General features: G+C 60.4%; 7 protein-coding genes across 7 annotated transcripts; 2 read left to right on the top strand and 5 right to left on the bottom strand.

Annotated features, from left to right (window-relative positions):
* Positions 1 to 446: 446 nt before the first annotated feature.
* On the bottom strand, positions 447 to 1,050 carry JDV02_006426 (uncharacterized protein; the record flags this gene model as incomplete). The annotated part of the gene is made up of 3 exons (XM_047987819.1): positions 447 to 671; positions 737 to 844; positions 907 to 1,050. 3 exons carry the CDS (start codon positions 1,048 to 1,050, stop codon positions 447 to 449), a joined length of 477 nt encoding a protein of 158 aa, XP_047843809.1.
* Positions 1,051 to 2,038: 988 nt separating this feature from the next.
* Positions 2,039 to 3,909, top strand: JDV02_006425 (uncharacterized protein). The gene is made up of 2 exons (XM_047987818.1): positions 2,039 to 2,225; positions 2,303 to 3,909. The coding sequence occupies exons 1-2, from the start codon at positions 2,190 to 2,192 to the stop codon at positions 3,536 to 3,538; spliced, it is 1,272 nt and encodes a 423-aa protein (XP_047843808.1). The 5' UTR covers positions 2,039 to 2,189; the 3' UTR covers positions 3,539 to 3,909.
* A 324-nt stretch (positions 3,910 to 4,233) lies between these two features.
* Positions 4,234 to 5,516, bottom strand: BET1 (protein transport protein bet1). Its single transcript, XM_047987817.1, has 3 exons — positions 5,297 to 5,516; positions 4,753 to 5,092; positions 4,234 to 4,495 (listed from the first exon to the last, which is right to left on the bottom strand). The coding sequence occupies exons 1-3, from the start codon at positions 5,305 to 5,307 to the stop codon at positions 4,289 to 4,291; spliced, it is 558 nt and encodes a 185-aa protein (XP_047843807.1). The 5' UTR covers positions 5,308 to 5,516; the 3' UTR covers positions 4,234 to 4,288.
* Positions 5,517 to 6,288: 772 nt separating this feature from the next.
* On the bottom strand, positions 6,289 to 6,948 carry chz1 (Histone chaperone domain CHZ). Its single transcript, XM_047987816.1, has 3 exons — positions 6,639 to 6,948; positions 6,568 to 6,577; positions 6,289 to 6,485 (listed from the first exon to the last, which is right to left on the bottom strand). The coding sequence occupies exons 1-3, from the start codon at positions 6,801 to 6,803 to the stop codon at positions 6,304 to 6,306; spliced, it is 357 nt and encodes a 118-aa protein (XP_047843806.1). The 5' UTR covers positions 6,804 to 6,948; the 3' UTR covers positions 6,289 to 6,303.
* Positions 6,949 to 7,228: 280 nt separating this feature from the next.
* On the bottom strand, positions 7,229 to 8,199 carry JDV02_006422 (uncharacterized protein). The gene is made up of 2 exons (XM_047987815.1): positions 7,530 to 8,199; positions 7,229 to 7,443 (listed from the first exon to the last, which is right to left on the bottom strand). Exons 1-2 carry the CDS (start codon positions 8,063 to 8,065, stop codon positions 7,380 to 7,382), a joined length of 600 nt encoding a protein of 199 aa, XP_047843805.1. The 5' UTR covers positions 8,066 to 8,199; the 3' UTR covers positions 7,229 to 7,379.
* A 605-nt stretch (positions 8,200 to 8,804) lies between these two features.
* Positions 8,805 to 9,935, bottom strand: PHO80 (Pho80p cyclin; the record flags this gene model as incomplete). The annotated part of the gene is made up of 2 exons (XM_047987814.1): positions 8,805 to 9,231; positions 9,295 to 9,935. The coding sequence occupies 2 exons, from the start codon at positions 9,933 to 9,935 to the stop codon at positions 8,805 to 8,807; spliced, it is 1,068 nt and encodes a 355-aa protein (XP_047843804.1).
* Positions 9,936 to 12,460: 2,525 nt separating this feature from the next.
* Positions 12,461 to 16,213, top strand: JDV02_006420 (uncharacterized protein). Its single transcript, XM_047987813.1, has 3 exons — positions 12,461 to 13,080; positions 13,135 to 14,861; positions 14,925 to 16,213. Exons 1-3 carry the CDS (start codon positions 12,786 to 12,788, stop codon positions 15,918 to 15,920), a joined length of 3,018 nt encoding a protein of 1,005 aa, XP_047843803.1. The 5' UTR covers positions 12,461 to 12,785; the 3' UTR covers positions 15,921 to 16,213.
* Positions 16,214 to 16,787: the final 574 nt, after the last annotated feature.

The raw sequence follows: 16,787 nt of genomic DNA, 5'->3' as shown, positions 1-16,787 counted from the left end.
GTTCCAGGCCAAGGCGACTGCCGCAGCGGAAACATGGTCGAATGTCCGGAACCCAGACCTGCGATGGGCACGACTTGAAGTCCGGGTTCTTGTACGTACATGGATGGACGGGGATCCTTCATGCCACGATGTCGGACCGTGTCGCATGCAACGAAAGTACTCCGTAGGCACTACATACGGTTCAAAACGCCACTACCCGATGTGACCATTTCTGCTGTTCGGTTTCAAATGGCGCCAAAGCCTGCGGTATAGCTACATCACAATTTTTCCATTGCTGACTTGAACGATAGGTACGCAATAGGAGTAGTCGTAAGACCGCGCCGTGACGTGTGAAGTGAGAGATGCCGTGAACCCCGCCCAACAACCACTATTGAGCACGCTTCGTTTCCCACGCACCCTTTCTTGCCCCGTTACTTCGGAGATGCTTCCATGTTCTCAATGTTGTCTTAGGCGTGAGACTGGCCATGGCCTGTATTAGTGCCATGGCCTGCATTGTTGCCATGGCCTGCATTGGTGCCCTGGCCTGCATTGTTGCCCTGGCCTGCATCGTTGCCATGGCCTGTATCGCCTGCAGCTGTAGCTGGGCAGTCGGCTCTGGTTTGGGCGAGCTCCTTACCACTTGTGACCGTGAACGTCACGGTGCAAGCGCTGCCCTTGACGCATTTCTGACCCTGAGAACGTCAGCGCCGGTACCGTCTGGTGTTTCTCATATTGACAGGAGGAGGTGGGCACTCACCTCGTCCTTGCACGGGATAGGCACCTGCTCCCCCCCCTTGTGATCGGATTCCTGGACCTGGGACCATGGAATGGCACAGACAGATCTCACTTTACCGGGTTTGCATATCTGTTGGTGAGGACGAGATTAGTACTTGCTCGCTCTGTGTGTGTCTCGAGGACTGTGTGTACCCCAGTGATAGGCTGCCGTAGAACTTCTGTACGGATTGAACCTTTGATAAGCTTGGCATACGCCGCATACTTCGACGCGTCGGAGGGGCCAGCGGCAAAGACGACTGGAGAGAGGGAGAGAGGGAGGAGAAGCTGGGCCTTCATTTTGTCGATGATTTGGCAAGGCAGAGTAAGTGATTAGACGATGTGCTTCCTTGTAATGCAGGATGAGGATGCACGTAAAGGGCAGTAAAGGCGACGGATGGGAGCCGAAGGAAGCTGGCCGACACGGAGTCTTAAACACAAGCTGGAGTGGCCCACGACGCGCCAGAAGAAGACATTGGGAGGCATATAAGTATCGCGGTTCGACACACAATTGCTGTCGAAGCCGGCGCCCGTGAGGCGCGCACCGACCTGCCGGTGCCGATTAGGTAGCAGCATAGCCGGCGCAGGAGCCACGACGGTCCCAGCTTATCGTCAGGAGGGGCCGCCAACGGCTCCTTCGCATCCAAGAGACGTGAGGGCTGATAGAGTCGCGGGCTGAGGAACGGGCAATGGTGCGGCGCGCGCGTAGAAATCGCTGACGTGGTCGCCTGCTGGATGACGACGCCGGTTCAGGTTTTGGAGGGCAGTGTCCCTGGAGTGGTACGTAATAATAAGGCATTTTTGACCCGTCACCTGCTGTGCCAGTCGCGTATATGTCGATGCGTGCTTTGAGTGAGGCAAGGTAGGAGGTGCAGAGCCCCAAGCACCTTCGGGCCTTCTTGGTGTCAAAAAGCCGCTTATTAGGTAGGTAGGTTTGGTCCCCATCGTGTGATGCCGTGTGCAATCCCGGGCGTCATGTATGAGTAAACTGTACTGTATACCTACCTACCTACCGGTAGTATTAGTAGATTGAAGGTACCTCTTCGTACCTACTTCGTGCACATTATGGAAGGTGTAGTAGATACAGTCCCTTACAGTACGAAGTATGTACCTCTAGTTATAGTAGAACTTCGTATGTAGCACGCCGATGCGGCTTGGCTCGCGGCTGTTAGGCGCGGGAGCGGCAAGAGCCGCCGCATTGGGGCCGCTAAAGCCGACCTGGAGGGACCCAGTAAGGTACTACTACGGTAGCTAACCTGTAACTACTAACTTCGTACATGTTTACGTTCGAGCGTTCATCACAGATTCCCCGTCCTCCAAACGAGCGGACCAAGACTTGCCGGCCACGACTCGCCCTGCCGCGCTCGCTGCCGCCTTCTCGAAGCTCCTTAACTGGCGCTCAGCACGACAAGCGTCGCGGTGCACCGTAACGCGCGGCCATGTTCGCGACGCTGCCCGACTTCACGCCCCGAGACGTAAGTACCACGCTGGAAGCCGTGCGCGGGCCCTGCTCGACGACCACGACGCTGACGCTGACGCACAAACGATACAGTCGCACTCTCTGTGGTACACGTCGTCGCGTGCACCGATCCCTTCCGCCCACGGGCCCTACAGCGTCCACAATCACGCCGACCATCATCACCATCAACACCCCAACCACCAGCACAACCATGCGAGCAACGGCCACCCGGCGGCTGGGGGCCATCACGCGCGCGCTCGCGGCCACGTCATTGAGCGCACCGCCCTGGCGCGTCTCGCGGCCGACGAGCAGTACATGCACCGCCGGAGGCTCAACGTGCAGAACTTTGGCAGCGCCTGGCTGAAGCCGCCCGGCGTCCCCAAGACGCTGCACCAGATGCGCGAGGAGAAGCGCGAGCAGGAGGAGCACCAGGAGGCCCTGCGCCGCGAGCAGCTGGCCCAGGAGCTCGCCGAGGCCGAGGCCGCGGGCAGCATGCCCGAGGACAACATGATGGACGACGTGCAGCTCGACGGCGCGCAGGACCTAGACGATGACATCCCCGACGCTGACGACGACCACTTTGGCATGGGCAGTGGCGATGACGACGACGACGACGACAACGGGGAAGAAGACGACGACGAGGGAGAGGGAGAGGAAGACGACGACGACGACGAAGGCGTCGACGAGGAGGCAGTTGCCGCCGACGAAGAGGCCCTGCGCGAGGAGAGGCAAAACGATCTCATGGAGGCGCGCATGCGCATGGCCGACGACGCATTCCGAGAGGCCCTCGTGCGCGGCGACACAGACGCCGACGAGCTCTACGTCGGGGACGAGATGGACCCCGAGGAGGAGGAGGGAGATCACGGCCACATGCTCGACGAGGATGACTTTGCGCACCACCACCACCACCACCATCTGGCTGCTGGCTCCAACGACGGCGGCATGGACGCGGATCTGGACGACGACATACCCGAGGCAGAGAGCGGGGGCTACGAGCACACCGACTCTGAGGCGGAGCTTAGCAGCAGCAGCGGCGGCGGCGGCGGTCGAGGGGGCCCCTATGACGATGACGATGACGAGGACGAGGACGTGGGTGACCAGGACGATGATGAGGGCGACGACGACGATAATGACGATGACGGCCAGGACATTGGCTTCGCGCCCCGGGCGGCGCCCCTCGGGCCTCCGCAGTCGCCTACTCTGCGCACCGCAAGGGCGAGTCTGGCCGGCCCGCGCACGAGCATGGACCTGAGCACCCTGCTTTCCCAGGACGAGAGCAGCTTCATGGACAGCAGCCCCGCGGCGGGGCGGCGTGCCCGGCACGGGTGACGAAGCGTGCCGCAACCCCCTATCGCCCACCACCACCCCATCACTCTCTAGGCTCCCACAGAGAACCCTCTTCCTGTTGCCGCCCGCCGAGACAGGAGCCGCGACGCACGCGCGAGTAACATGATACCCCGCCGCGCAGCCTTTTGACCACGCCGCATCGCCGCATCGCCACCTCTCTGTACACGCCGCGAGGCGACCAAGGGCCCCGCCGCGGGTTCGTTCCTCGTCAGGTCTCACCAGACGAATAGACTTGGCTGAAGGCGCCCAGCATCACCCGCATCCTGTATTAAGTATGTATGGTTATGAGAGAAAGAAACATGGGGCCTAGAAAAAACCATAGCCAGCCAAGGGAAAGAAGAAGAAACTGGGAGGGAAATAGCTGATCTCATTCGCCGTGTTTGCGTGTGCGTGACTGTCGTCTTCCTCCCCCCATCCCACGAGGGGAGCTTCATACTTTTGACCGTCCGTCGATGCTCGATTCTTGATTGATACCTCCGCCCGCGATGCCCAACAAACCCATCTACCCCTATAAGATGACAACGCCATTCCAGATGCAAAGAAGAAAAAGAAAGGGGGCAAAAGACAGAACGCATGCACGGCCGTCCGCCACCGGGTCAAATGCGCACCAGCCGTTTCTGGGTGGTCTTTTACGCGGTTCCCGCCTGTCGGTGTACATAGCCAAGGGGGGGGGTGATGCCCAAGGTGCCCAACTATGGCCGCGGTCACCAGCAACAGCCCGGGCTCCACAGCTCAGAACAGCCAGACGTAAAAGAAGAGCAGGGCGACGGCCGCGAAGAAGAGCAGCCAGACCTTCCAGCCGACGCCCGTGCGTTCCGCCATGATGAGCATGCGGTTCATGGTCCCGCGCAGGCGCACGCGCGTCGAGTCGAACGAGTTGTTCATCTTCTCTGCGAGCGCCGACGATTCGCGGATTTCGTCGCCAATGGCCACCGTCATCTGCACGCCCCCGAGTCAGTCAGTCAGTCAGTCGGTGTCTCTCGCTGCTTGTGCCGTTGAAAGATGGATGGCAGTAATGGTGGGGAGCGAGTGCGGCTCATCTGTGTGGCCTATGTCTGTGTTTCTGCTGCTGCTGCAGCCCAAGGAGACAGACAACCAGGGCACCCTCGCGAGGCAGAAGCGATATAATGACCAGGACGGGGCTAGAGAGAAGAGAGAGGAGAGAGAGAGGGCAGGAAAGGGGCGAGACGACGTACGTTCTTGAGCGTCTTCACCTTGCCCAGGATGCCCGCCACCTGCGCGTCGTTCTGGCTCTCCAGCTCGTTGAGCACCGCATCGCTGTACTGGCCCCTGCGGTTCGGCGTCGCCGGCCTGAAGCCGCTGCCGGGCCTGCTACTGCTGCCGCCGTCCGCGCCGCCGCCGCTACCGCCGCCAGGGTATCCCCCGTATCCGTAGCCGTATCCGTAGCCGTTGGCCGCGGGGCTCGCGCCTGCTGCCGCCGTGGTAGTTCGCCGCGTCGTCGACGGGTCGCCGCCGGTGTAGCCCTCGAACAGGGCGCTGCGCGAGTCGCGCTGGTGCAGCGACGAGGCGCCGAATCTAGGTCGGGAGCGTCAGCAAACATTCTCCTTCTTGCCCGGCGGCATCGCCCTGCCCCCTCCTCCCCCCTTGGCTGCATGGCGCTCCCTTGGTCGTCTCTGCTGCTGCTGCTGCTGCTGCGGCCCAACGAGCTGTGCGCCGCGCAGGGGGAAGGCCGAAAAGGAGCCTGCCTGGACGCTGTGATTTCGGGTCTCTATCTCTCACCTCTGCGACATGGTCGCGTTCGTCGCTCCCGGCCGTCAAGAAGACCCGCGCCTGCCCGCCACGCCGAGGTAGGCTGATGGTAGAAAGGGGCTGTTGATGATGACAACAGAATCGCGGGCACCCGTGAGAATAAAACAAGGGAGCTGCGCGGCGTCAAGGGAGACACGTACGCCTCTCCTTTTCCATGGGAAGTCACGGTACGAGAGTATAGGGAGAAGGGAGAAGCAGGGTGCGAATGAAGCGGAAAGGAGCAAGGGTTCGTTGCCCGTCAAAAGGTTTATAGACTACCACCCTTTTGGCGGGAGGCTCCCATTGTCGATTAGGTGTCTTTCCCCGGGGGGGCGGCCGCCCAGTGGCGTCAGCGCCCTGCAAGGTCCCCATCGAATTGTTGGCCCGTCGCCGCTCCCCGTGCGAAGTACCTACGTACCTACGCCGCCCCCGCGCGCCCAATGACAACCTGGCACGGCGCCAGAGGTGGTGGTGAATGATGCGCCTGCAACGGCCCGCAAACAGTGAAGGGGTGTGCTGATGGCGATGCCGACATCAGCTTGGGACCTTGCTGGTGAATGCGATAGTTTCGCTCCGCTATGCAAGGGGGAATGCATCGCCGACCTGCGCCTGACCACCTGCCAGGTCGCGACACCGTGGTCACTGATCGCATGGCCATGACAATTCATTCCCTCACGGAAGCTAACGTTCAGGTCAACGTTCATCACCAGGCGCTCACTACTGGCCAAAAACATCAGGTCCCAATCTGTCCGCGTTGCTGTAGCCGCAATACCACGTTTATGATATCCAGCACCGTATGTAACATGACGAACAGCAGGCCCTCCTCGTCATCCCATGCGCCGTGTTTGTGCATGTCTCCGTTAGACCCAGCGCGGACAATGCCAGACCCCGCGACCATCGCGCCGTAACCAGCTTTTTGTAAGCACGATTCACGTAGCTCATAAAGTCGTGCGGACGCCCCAGATCCCCGATGCAGACTCAATCCCCAGAGGGCATTTTTAGCCCGTCATTTCGGTGTCGTCGGCAGGAGGCTCGAAGTCGTCGTCGTCCTCCTCGTCCTCCTCGTCGGCAGGGTTCTCCTCGGCCGCTTTGGCGAAATCGATCTTGGCGCCTCGGGTGCGGCGACCGCCCTCGACGATGTTGTTGAGGTCAATCTCCTCCATGCCGTCCTCTTCGTCGCCTATACCATCTTCAGTCAGCCGTGTGCTTTGAGATCCCAATGCCGCACTCGTGCCGCGCCTGCGCGCGTGAGGTGTATTTACCGCCGGCGTTCTGCATCTCGTTAGCTTTTACGGTTCACAGCGTTGTGCCTGACCACACACGGTGTTCATACGTCTTCATCATCATCTTCCTCCTCCTCGTCTTCATCCTCGTCGTCATCCTCCTCCATGGCGTGGTCCTGGGGAACGTCCTCGGCAATGGCCTTGCCCTTGCCCTTGCTCTCGGCAAAGGAATCCTCGCCGGTGGTGTTGGGGATGGTGGTGCCGTTTTCCGCCATGATTGCTCGGATTCGTAGCAGGCCTGGGTCGTGTGCGTAGAACTTGGTAACTTGGGGGAGAGGTTTGGGAGAGAAGACGCGAAGCCGAGGCTGCAGGATGAAATGGAGCTGAGCTTTCGTGACCTCTGCCTGCGACGGGAGCTTCCTACGGGTCTTTTAAGAGGGAGTGGCAGGCGCGCCGCGACGCTAACAGGACAGCGGGTCGTGGTACGTAGCAACGGTGCTAGTCCCGAAGAAAGCTAGCACGGTACTTCTGGGACAGATCACGTGATGAATCTGGGCTGTCGGGTGTTGGCGCTTGAGACCTCCAAGAGCTCCTCTGACGATACCTGTTCTGCTGGGTTGAGACTCGGAACAATGCCGCGGGATTGGGACGAAACATGGATGCAGAGTACCTACAATATCGACACACCAGACACAGTCTCAGGGAGGAAGGGGGTTTGGTGATTGCATACAATATCAGAGATGACCATTGTCGTGAAATAGGTCACTTAGGCGCTGCGGGAGCTTCGCACAGCTAGATCATAAAGACATGCACACTCGCCCTTGCAATATCCTTCATTGCTAATATATGGTCTATTTCTCAGCCCCACCTCCACTCATCGCAATAAACACCGCGATACCAATCATCCACCAGTACCTGTCGCAAGTGATTAGCGTACGCGCTCGCAACGCATGAGCTCGTGGGCGGGTAGTAAGGGTAAGAAAGGGGAGAGAAGTCCGTACTTTTGCAAAAACGTCTTCTCCTGCTCCGGCTCGACCGTCTTGCCCTCGCGCGACAGGACGACAGGCTTGTTCAACGTCGGCTGCGCGCCACGGGCCTGCGGAATCACCACGACCTGGGGGCCAAAGTCCCTCGTCTGGCCGGCGTCGATGGCCACACCCTTGCACGACACGCTCACCACCTCGCCGCCGCCGGCGGTCACCGTGACCACGATATTGGGGCTGTACCCCTTGGCGAAGTTCTCGGTCGACGCGACCGTCGTGCCGGAGATCCAGCTGCGCGACTTGGCGTCGTAGAGCCCGATGCGCACGAGCGCTGCCTCGTCGGGGATCTCGGGCGCGTCGTACGAGACGATGGACGAGGCGGATAGGGCGACGGTGTCGTAGGATATCTCGGCGAGCGGCGTGGGCGGGTGTGTCGACGAGAAGGAGGAGGAGGAGAAGGAGGGGACGGGTTGGATGTAGATTTGCGCGGTGCGTGGCTCGGCGCGCACGACGGCGGCGGCGCACAGCGCGGAGAGGACCGTCGTGATGCGCATTGTGCTGTGTGGGCGCGCGTGTGTTGCGGCGCTGGGGCGGGAGTTTTGAAGGTGGTGAGCTCCTGATGGGATGCTCGAGGTTGACGTTGCGGTCGCAGTGGCGGGCCTTGGGCGACGGTGGCTGATGGCCCCAGCCAGAGGTACCTCTGCTAGTACGAAAGCCGGGCGCACGTGCAGGGTTCCGCTGTTTACAGCTCGTTGAGCCAAACCTTCAAAGCAACAACGAATAAACACTCACGTTGGCAATAGCTTTAAGAGCTCCTGCAGAGAGGCTTCTCTATTGTTTGCCAAGTTCAATTTCACATGTTTAAAAATCGTCTTGGGTCCATTGCTTCTCCGACAAGCCCCCCTCCCAAATAAGTACAGTTGGAATGTCAAGCCAGGCAGGCCTGCGTCCAATGGCGCTATGGCGGCGAATCTTTGAATGTACATGCATCCATATCTTGCTTGTGCAAATCCCGCAAGACCGTAACGCCTTTCGTGTGCTCAGTTGTGGTGGCGCTATATCGCCTTCAGGCGCACTCGCCGCGCTCCTTGGAGCATCTCCATTGTGACTCCGGAAATCATGAAAAATGCCAACGCTCCGATGCTCCCAAGAACCAAGGCTCCCACGGCCTGTCCCGCGAGCCAAGGATGCCGTCCGTCCTTGTGTCCTCCTCCACGATGCTGTCCATGGGTATCGTCGTTTCATGAGAATAAGGTCGTGCGAATATACTCGAGCCAAAATGCCGCTCCAGGTCTACTCGCCATCTACGTCGTCGTCGTCCAGGTCTCCGTCTGACGATCCGTCCGTCTCGAGCTCGTAGCCAGGCGTCCGTTCGACAAGGCCGCGGTAATACGCAACGAGGACCTCCGGATTCGGAACAATCTTCCAGTCCACGCGGTAGAGGAACTCGAGCTCCAGTAGCTTGAGCTCTGCCACACGCACACCGCCCACCCTGGCGTACGTCGTGTTGTTCCAGAATGAATCTGACAAGCCCTTGGCCGCGACGGTGGCCGCAGTGATGAGAAAACGATGGACCGTCAACGTGTTGATGGTGAATTCCTGGTATAGCGCACATAGGCGGTCGATGTAGTAGACCATGGCAAGCAGCAGCGGCGGTGTCAACGTGGCATGCTTTGCCAAACGATGGAGGTAATCGCGGACCGAAATGCCGGGGGCAGTCCTGTACGTATACGCATCAGCACCTTGATTGACCCTGAGCCTCCCACAAGTGCAAGAAACCTACCTCGAGTGGAAGCGCGTCAGCCCGCCGCTGGAGATGCGAATTGCGTCGTTGGTTGCGATGAGCTCCGCCAGCATATGCGCAATCAGCTCGACCATGTCCTCCACCGCGCACAGTTCATATCGTGTGGGCAGGATCTTTGGCGGCTGTTGGTCGGTCCGAGGCCGCTTCGAGGTGTTGGATGCCGGCAGATCCTGCCCGATCGGCTGTGTAGAGGGCCCTGTGAGAGCCTGGGGCATGGTATGGCTGGGGGAGCCCCGTCGCTTGTTGGGGGACAACACTTGTTGCGCCAGATCAACCGTGGTGCCCGCAGGGGCATCCTGAGCCGAAGAGGGGGCTGAGTGCGTGGCATTCCCGAAGAATTGAGAACGAGGGGCCGCTGGCGGCCTGTTCTGGTGGCCGAGCGGCGCGGCAGCACCTTGCTGCTGTTCGCCTGCATTGGGAGCCGACGTGCCGTCTGTGACAGGGGCATATGAGCCATCCGCGCGATTATGCAGCGGCGACCTGCCCAGGGCGGTAGACGACGAGGCCGCGACCAGCGACGCTCGACGGGCCTTGGGCGAAGACGGTGCGTGGCCACGGCGGAAGGCGGTAGGCGACGACGCACTGGCCGAGCCGGCGAGGACAGGCGATGTGGTCAACATGGTCTCCGGCGCATCGTAGGCGTTGGTTGGTCGCGGGGTAATGGCGGAGGAGAGGCTGTCGCAGAGGGCGGTCCGGCTATATCATTAGCACGCGCGGGCCTAAGCGGCGCAGTCGCGCGATAGCGATCAATGTCGGCGCTGTGAGACGAAGAGAGAGATGGGAGGGGTTCCAGGTCGAGGACGGCAAGAAGAGCGATGTCGATGCCGCAATGAGGTTTTCTGGCACTGGACGAGAAGGCACACCGAGGCGAGAGGGCGGGCGTCTTAACACTAAACGCCCCTTTGGGAGTCTGTCTAGGCGTGGCGGGATACGAGGCGCCTGAGTGGTCGGAGGTGGCCGGCGGAGCGGATCCAGCACACCCTCGCCGCTTTTTCGCCTGCTTGACAATGGCTTGCGTTCTTTGCCTTGGCCTTGCCGTGGGTAGATGGTGGGTTGGGAGAGGGGCTCCGGGAGGCGCTGATGGACGCTACGGTTCGCTGCAGGTCTTCGACGTCGTCGTCGACGGTGGTGGTGGTAGTAGTAGTAGTGGACGAGGAGGAGGGAGGCGGCGGCAGCGTCGGCTTGGGCGCCCCGGTCAAAAGCGGCAATCCGCAGCAAGTCTGTCTGTCTACCTTAATTGCCTTGGGTATTGCAGGTTGGCAGCGTTCCGAAGGCACGGCGGCCCAGCAGTGCAGCGGCAGCCGATTCTCGGTCCAGGGCCGACCGGGTCGGGTACGAATGCGCGCCAAGGTTGCGAGTCGCCAGGGGGAGAGAAGAAGCAAGACAAGGCGGCGGCAGCATCCATGGATTGATGAAGAGAGGAGCGAGAAGACCGGGAGGGAGACGGGAGAGAGGCTTGGCAGCGCGGTGCGGGCAGGACTAATAAGTTTTTTTTCCCTCTCTCGTCACACTCGACGTCGAACCAGCCAGTCAGTCAGTCATCAGTCACCCACCACCGTTCGGGCACCGCAACAGCAGGTGGTCCATGCTCTGCTCTGCCGCTCTTCTGGGGCCGGACGGACGGAGACGCCGCAGTACGGAGCGCGCTCTCGTCAGGCTTGTCAGGGCCATCGAAGGATGGATGGGCTTCCCCCATGCTTCCGAGTGGAGCTTTAGCGCTCGTTGACACGCGCCAGACGGGCAGCGGATGGCGACGTGGAGAAGGTGGTTAATAACCTGGTGCATACATATGTATGTACTTCGTACTTCGTACGACAGCGGGGACGCTTCCTTTCTCATGCCCGGTCTCGTTTTGTCGTCCTTGACAGGTACCGCTGGCGTCGTGATGGCTGCGCTCGAAGATTATGGCTGGGGCCAGGCATCAATCGCTCGCTGCCTTGCACGGCGCGAAGCACCAGCACCAGCACACGGCCAAGCGGCCCAGCATCGGCCAGGCGAGGGCTCGTCGTTACCCCAGAGGGGGGGGGGGGCGGCGGACCACGACGCGCCATTCAGAGTTGAGGCAAGCGCCGCTGCACCCCAGACCGTTCGAATCAGGCTTCACCAACTCCTCAGTCGGCTCCGGTGGCATATCAGGTCCCCCGAGCTGCCCAAAGGCGTCGCCGCCGAGTCGGATGTCTTGGAGGCCCCGTGGTGTGATCTCTCGTCGCCGCGTCGTGCCTGCTCTGCGGGTTGCTGCGCCGCTCCGCGCGCGGTGGGTTGAGGTGAAAAGTCAATGCACAGTGGCCGAAGGACCTCGTGCCGCCAGACGGCAACGTGATTCGCACAAAAAAGACGTTGGATGTCGCGCTGCTGACCAACTGGGGGGGGGGTTGGAATCTGCGACACTGAACTGGGACGTGACACTCAGATCTCGCCTGCATACAGAATTCTAAAGGAAAGACAGGCAGCCAGCCAGCAGCACGGAACTCATCGTACGCAAGAAACACAATACGGGCTCACAGACAGCAGTAAATCTCATCAACGGCGCTCAACGCTGCCAAACGAGGGCCGCCAAAACCACAGGCACCGTACCTCCGTAAGTTACCTTATTAGTAGGTAATAGGTTAGTAATTACAGTAGGCAGCCCAGGCCAGGCCCGTCACAGCAAGTCGCACTACAAGTTCGCGATAGGCGGCGGCCCAGAGCTACCAGAGACTTGCCATGAAGCGCAGCGCCTCTTTCATACGCGCCTGTTTAGCACCTACAGCACGTACCTCATCTTATTATGCGACGGGCAAATATAGGGACAAACGGCAGGAATTTATCTGTCCCCGCGCACCACACCCAGCCTTCGCCTTGACGTGCCTTTTGGTCCCGGTACCAGTGGTACCCCTGGGTGTCGTCCCGGTCGCAGCCATTCCGTCTTGACCTGCCGTTGCCAGCCCACCTACGCCCAATTTCGGCAGCACAGGTAACTACCCAGCACCTTCCCCGCCACGATAACAAGAGAGCCCGCCCAAGCTGCTAGGTGTGGAGGGACCCCGACCAATGGAACCCGCTGCCAGCGCCTGCGCACGCCCTGGGAGCCCAGCGAGTCGCAGCGACTGATGAGTGCCCGCCTGCTGGATTGAGGCCTGCCCAGACACGTGCCTCGCCCACCCCCGTCCAGCACCCCAACTGCCTGATGCATCGTCATTGACGCCAGATCCGACCGTAGCTCAACCTCACGCCATCACCACGTGAGCCGACCTCCGGCATCACAACCGCAGTCTATTCTATCCAGCCTTCTACGCTCAGCCCTGTCCTTCCACAACGTCTACCTTTCCCGATCCGTCCGATTGAGCAGTCCCGGCGCATGGGACGCGGCTCCAGGCGTGGCTCCCCGGCCTCCCCAGTGCGCAAACCATTCATGGTGCCCTGGAGCTGGTGTCGATAGCTCCTCCAACGCCCAGGCCCCTACCGATCCTGCAGCCGCCCGAGCCGCCTCCATGGCGCGACCTCAGAGCTTCCCGATACTCGCCCAGCTGCGAAGCGCCAAGACGTACCCCGAGCAGACGGCTGCCCTGCAGGCGCTCAAGAATGAAATCGTCGGCCACATACAAAAGAAGGAGGCTTGGATCGGCCTTGGGGTTCTCGAGCCCATCGTACTGACTCTCTCCGCCAGCCACTCGCCCGCGAAACCCAACGGAAAGGATGCCAGAACCCAGCTGGTTTCGCGTCCCCTCTCAGACGAGGACAGCGTCAAGCTCCAAGCCCTCCAGCTCGTCGCCAGCTTCGCCAACGGTATGTCCACTCCTTGCCCTCACGGATTCACCTAGCTGATACATGCGAAATCAGGCGGACCGGCTTTCCTCGCTCCACTGCATGCCGCTGGCGCCGTGCCCGCAATCCTGGAAAACACTTGCCCTCTCTCGAACCCGCCACAGCTCGTCGTCGCCGCCCTCAAAGCGTTGACGGACATCGCCGATGCCGCCGCCCTGGCGCCGCCGTCGTCACCTCTCGACACATCCTCCCTCGCCGATAATGTATTCTCTCACCAGCACATGGAAGCGTTCAACGTGATGCTCTCCATTTCGTCGCCAAAACACATCCTCCAATCGCAGGTTAGCCTCGCGTCTGGCCTGATCAGCCGGCTCTGTCGGGAGGAAAGGCATCAACATGCCCTCTCTACAGCGGGCGTCTTGGACTCGCTCGCCACCCAGCTTGCAAGATTCGCTGTGCGCGATGGCCTGGTGGTCCCCGGTGCCGAGGAGCATGCCTACGCCGACGGCCTCTACGAGGTGTTTCCCGAACCGGCCAGTGTAAATGCCAAAATAGGACCCATCCTCGAAGCAATCGCCGCGATACTTGGCGACTCCAAATATCGCGCCAATCGGCTCATCTACTCGCCCTCTCTGATGGCCGTGTTTCCTAGCGTCAAATTCGAGACCACAGACAGCTACGGGCCGCAACAGGCAGCCTTAACAGCCATGGACTACATTCTACCCTGGATGCCTGTTACAGGGACGAGAGGCCAGTCAGGTCCACAGTCTTCTTTCCCGACGCCAGACAGATCCGACTCGAGAACATCCAGCCGCGCATCCCTGAGCAGGTTTAGTTCCGCCGCTGCGTGGGACTCACCTCGCAATCAGTCGTCCGGCAATGGCAGTGAGGCTGGTGCCGAAGACAATGAAAGCCCTCTCATCCCTTGGCTGATTCACTTGGCACGCACGCTCGCCGAGTATGACCGCCTGATGGCGGCTGCCGTTATCGCCGCACTGTTTAAGGCGGGTCTGGGTAGGAAAGCAATGAGAGAGACAAGCATCGGCTTTCTCGTCGTGCCAATTCTCGTCGGCATGCTCGAGAGGAACGACAAGGAAGGCGCCGAGTCCGAGGCTCCGGCCAACGCGACGCAGCAGCTCATCCTCGAAAGTGCCCCGGCGATTCTGGCGCGCCTAATCACAGACAGCGAGTTCCTTCAGAAGGCGGCGTACGATTGTGATGCCGTCAAGGTGCTCACCAAGCTCTTGAAACGTGCCTACCAGCCCGTGCCCGAGACTGACCAGCCCAAGTACTGGTCGCCCCAATCAGACATGGGCATGGAGGATGAAAGCACGCCGGCCGCGGCGCAGCTTGGAGGCAAGGGCCAAAACCCGCTTCTGGCTCACCGTATGAGGCTTCGCGAGGCATCGCTCAGGGCCATTGGTGCCTTGGCCGCCGGGAAGGAAGACTACAGAAAAGCGTTTGTTGCGGAGGATTTTGTGCCCTACGTCAACGAGTCTCTCTGCGAGTTTCCCAGGAAGCCCAAGCAAGTCAAGGAACGATCCAAAGACAAGCAGGGCTCAGAGACGAGCCGAAAATCCCCGTCGCCGGCATACGGCAATAACTCCGAGTCCGTCATCATCGCGGCGTGTCATGTAGTGCGCATGCTGGCCCGTTCAGTGAGCGTGCTGCGCACTGCGCTGGTTGACTATGGCGTCGCCCTGCCTATCTTTCAATTCATGACCTACCGTGATGTCAATGTCCAGATCGCCGCGACTGCCACCGTCATCAACCTGGTGGTGGAGGTCAGTCCGGTGCGCGAGGTGAGTCTACGCGAAACCGGCCGGGACCTTGAGGCGGCGAGGACAACAACTGACTTTCAACAGCTCCTTACAGAGAACGGCGTCATGAAAGTCCTCTGCGAGCATGCCCACTCGGATAACCCGGCGTTGCGACTCAACGCCCTCTGGGCATTGAAGCATTTTGTGGATGCGGTCGGGCCAGAGCTGAAGAAGGCGTGCCTCCAGCAGCTCGAGCCTGGCTGGCTCGTGCAGCTGATATGTGACGATACGCAGGACGCGGCTCTGTACAACTCTCGACTCAAGGAGGCGGCCGGCGATGACTTTGACGAAGACATGGACATGCAGCCAGTCGACGAGCCGTTGCGCTGGCTGTACGGCAATAATGGCTCCGTCCGCGAGCTGGATGCGTCGCGATCTACGAGACTACGACAGGCCGAGGACAAACTCTCAGCAATACGCGAAGCCGAGCTGAATCCCATGCGGCGGGCTCGCAACGATGACATTGCCATCCAGGAACAGGGCCTGGACTTTATCCGGAACCTAATCGGGCGGCCCGAATCCGGAGCGTCGTCGGAGACGCCCAGCGAGACGACGGAGATGATAGACTATCTCTTCACGGAGCTCGGACAGGACCGGCTCTTTGAAATTCTGGCGTCCAAGTTGAAATCGAGGATGCTTCACCCGTTCTCGCGGCGGACGTCCACATCGGGCCGCGAGCAGCGGGTGCTACACCCGCAAGCCAAGATCATCGTCGCGGTCATTTACATACTCGTGCACATGGCGGCCAGCATCCCCCGACACCGACAGCTAGTCACTGCCCAGACGGAACTCCTGAAGCTGCTGGCGCAGCAGGCGAGCAGCAAGGACCGAGATGTCCGTGTGGCGCTGTGTCACCTTGTTATCAACCTGACGTGGCAGGAGGACGACGCTGAGGCGCAGCAGTGCGCGGCGAGGGCGACTGAGCTCAAGCGGCTTGGCTTCCACTCCAAGATGGAGGCGCTCAAGCTCCAGGATAGGGATTTGGACGTGCGAGAAAGGGCCAAGACCGCGGCGTGGCAGATTGAGCAGGCGACTTACTAGGAGCGCGCCGGCCTCGGACGCCCGCCCGTTCTGAGAAGATGGCAGACGGTGACCCAGTGACGAAAGAGGCGGTGGACCCGCGTACGTGTACGGTTATTGAGGAGAGTGTAAAAACATGTCATGAGTAGTGCCGCTGGGTGTTTGTCTATGGTAACCCGGCACGAGTGCTTCTCTCTGTGATGAAACAATACCCCTGGACAGATCTTGGGGTTGGGGGGGTTGCTACAGTTGCTAATTGAGCCATGATCGAGCTGCAGAATCGAGAATCAACATGATTTGTTCATTGCCCCGGCACCCGTTGTCCCCACGCTGGACGGGACGCCGTCCACAGCCACACTCAGAGAACTCAGAGAATGGACAGTGTGATGTCAGTCACATACCATCACATGACACAGGCCCAGATTCCGATCCAAAGCACATCGATTTTTGGTACAATCGATGCAAGCGTGCCACGGCACACACCCACCCTATGCCCATGGCGATCAACACTAGTCGCAGTGCCTAGGTGATGGGTGGTTGCTGGTTTGCCAAAACCTTGTTCCATCCAAGATGTTTTGACAGCCCGCGATGATGACTCTCTCTCTCTCTCTGTTTCTCCCTCTCCCTCTCGGCCTCAAGATCGATGTGGAGGGGAGGGGGCAGCGGGGGGAGAAAGAAGTAAGAAAAAAGAAGAAAAAAGAAAAGGAGAGAAACAAGAGGACGGCAGCAAAGCCGGTCCAAGCCGGCATCCGAGACCGCCCGCCCGCCCCTCCACCCCGGCCGCCGGATCCGAAACCTACCAGACGGGACTGACTGATGACTGGAGGTTTTCGTGGGCAACGGCCGCTAGTTCCGGCACGGCGGGCGGGCGGACGGGCGGGCGGACGG

This window comes from Purpureocillium takamizusanense, chromosome 5 (genome assembly GCF_022605165.1).
Source record: "Purpureocillium takamizusanense chromosome 5, complete sequence".
In the NCBI taxonomy this organism is placed as follows: Eukaryota; Fungi; Ascomycota; class Sordariomycetes; order Hypocreales; family Ophiocordycipitaceae; genus Purpureocillium; species Purpureocillium takamizusanense.
Note: the sequence above shows the minus strand (reverse complement) of the source record. Positions and strands in the feature narration are given on the sequence as shown.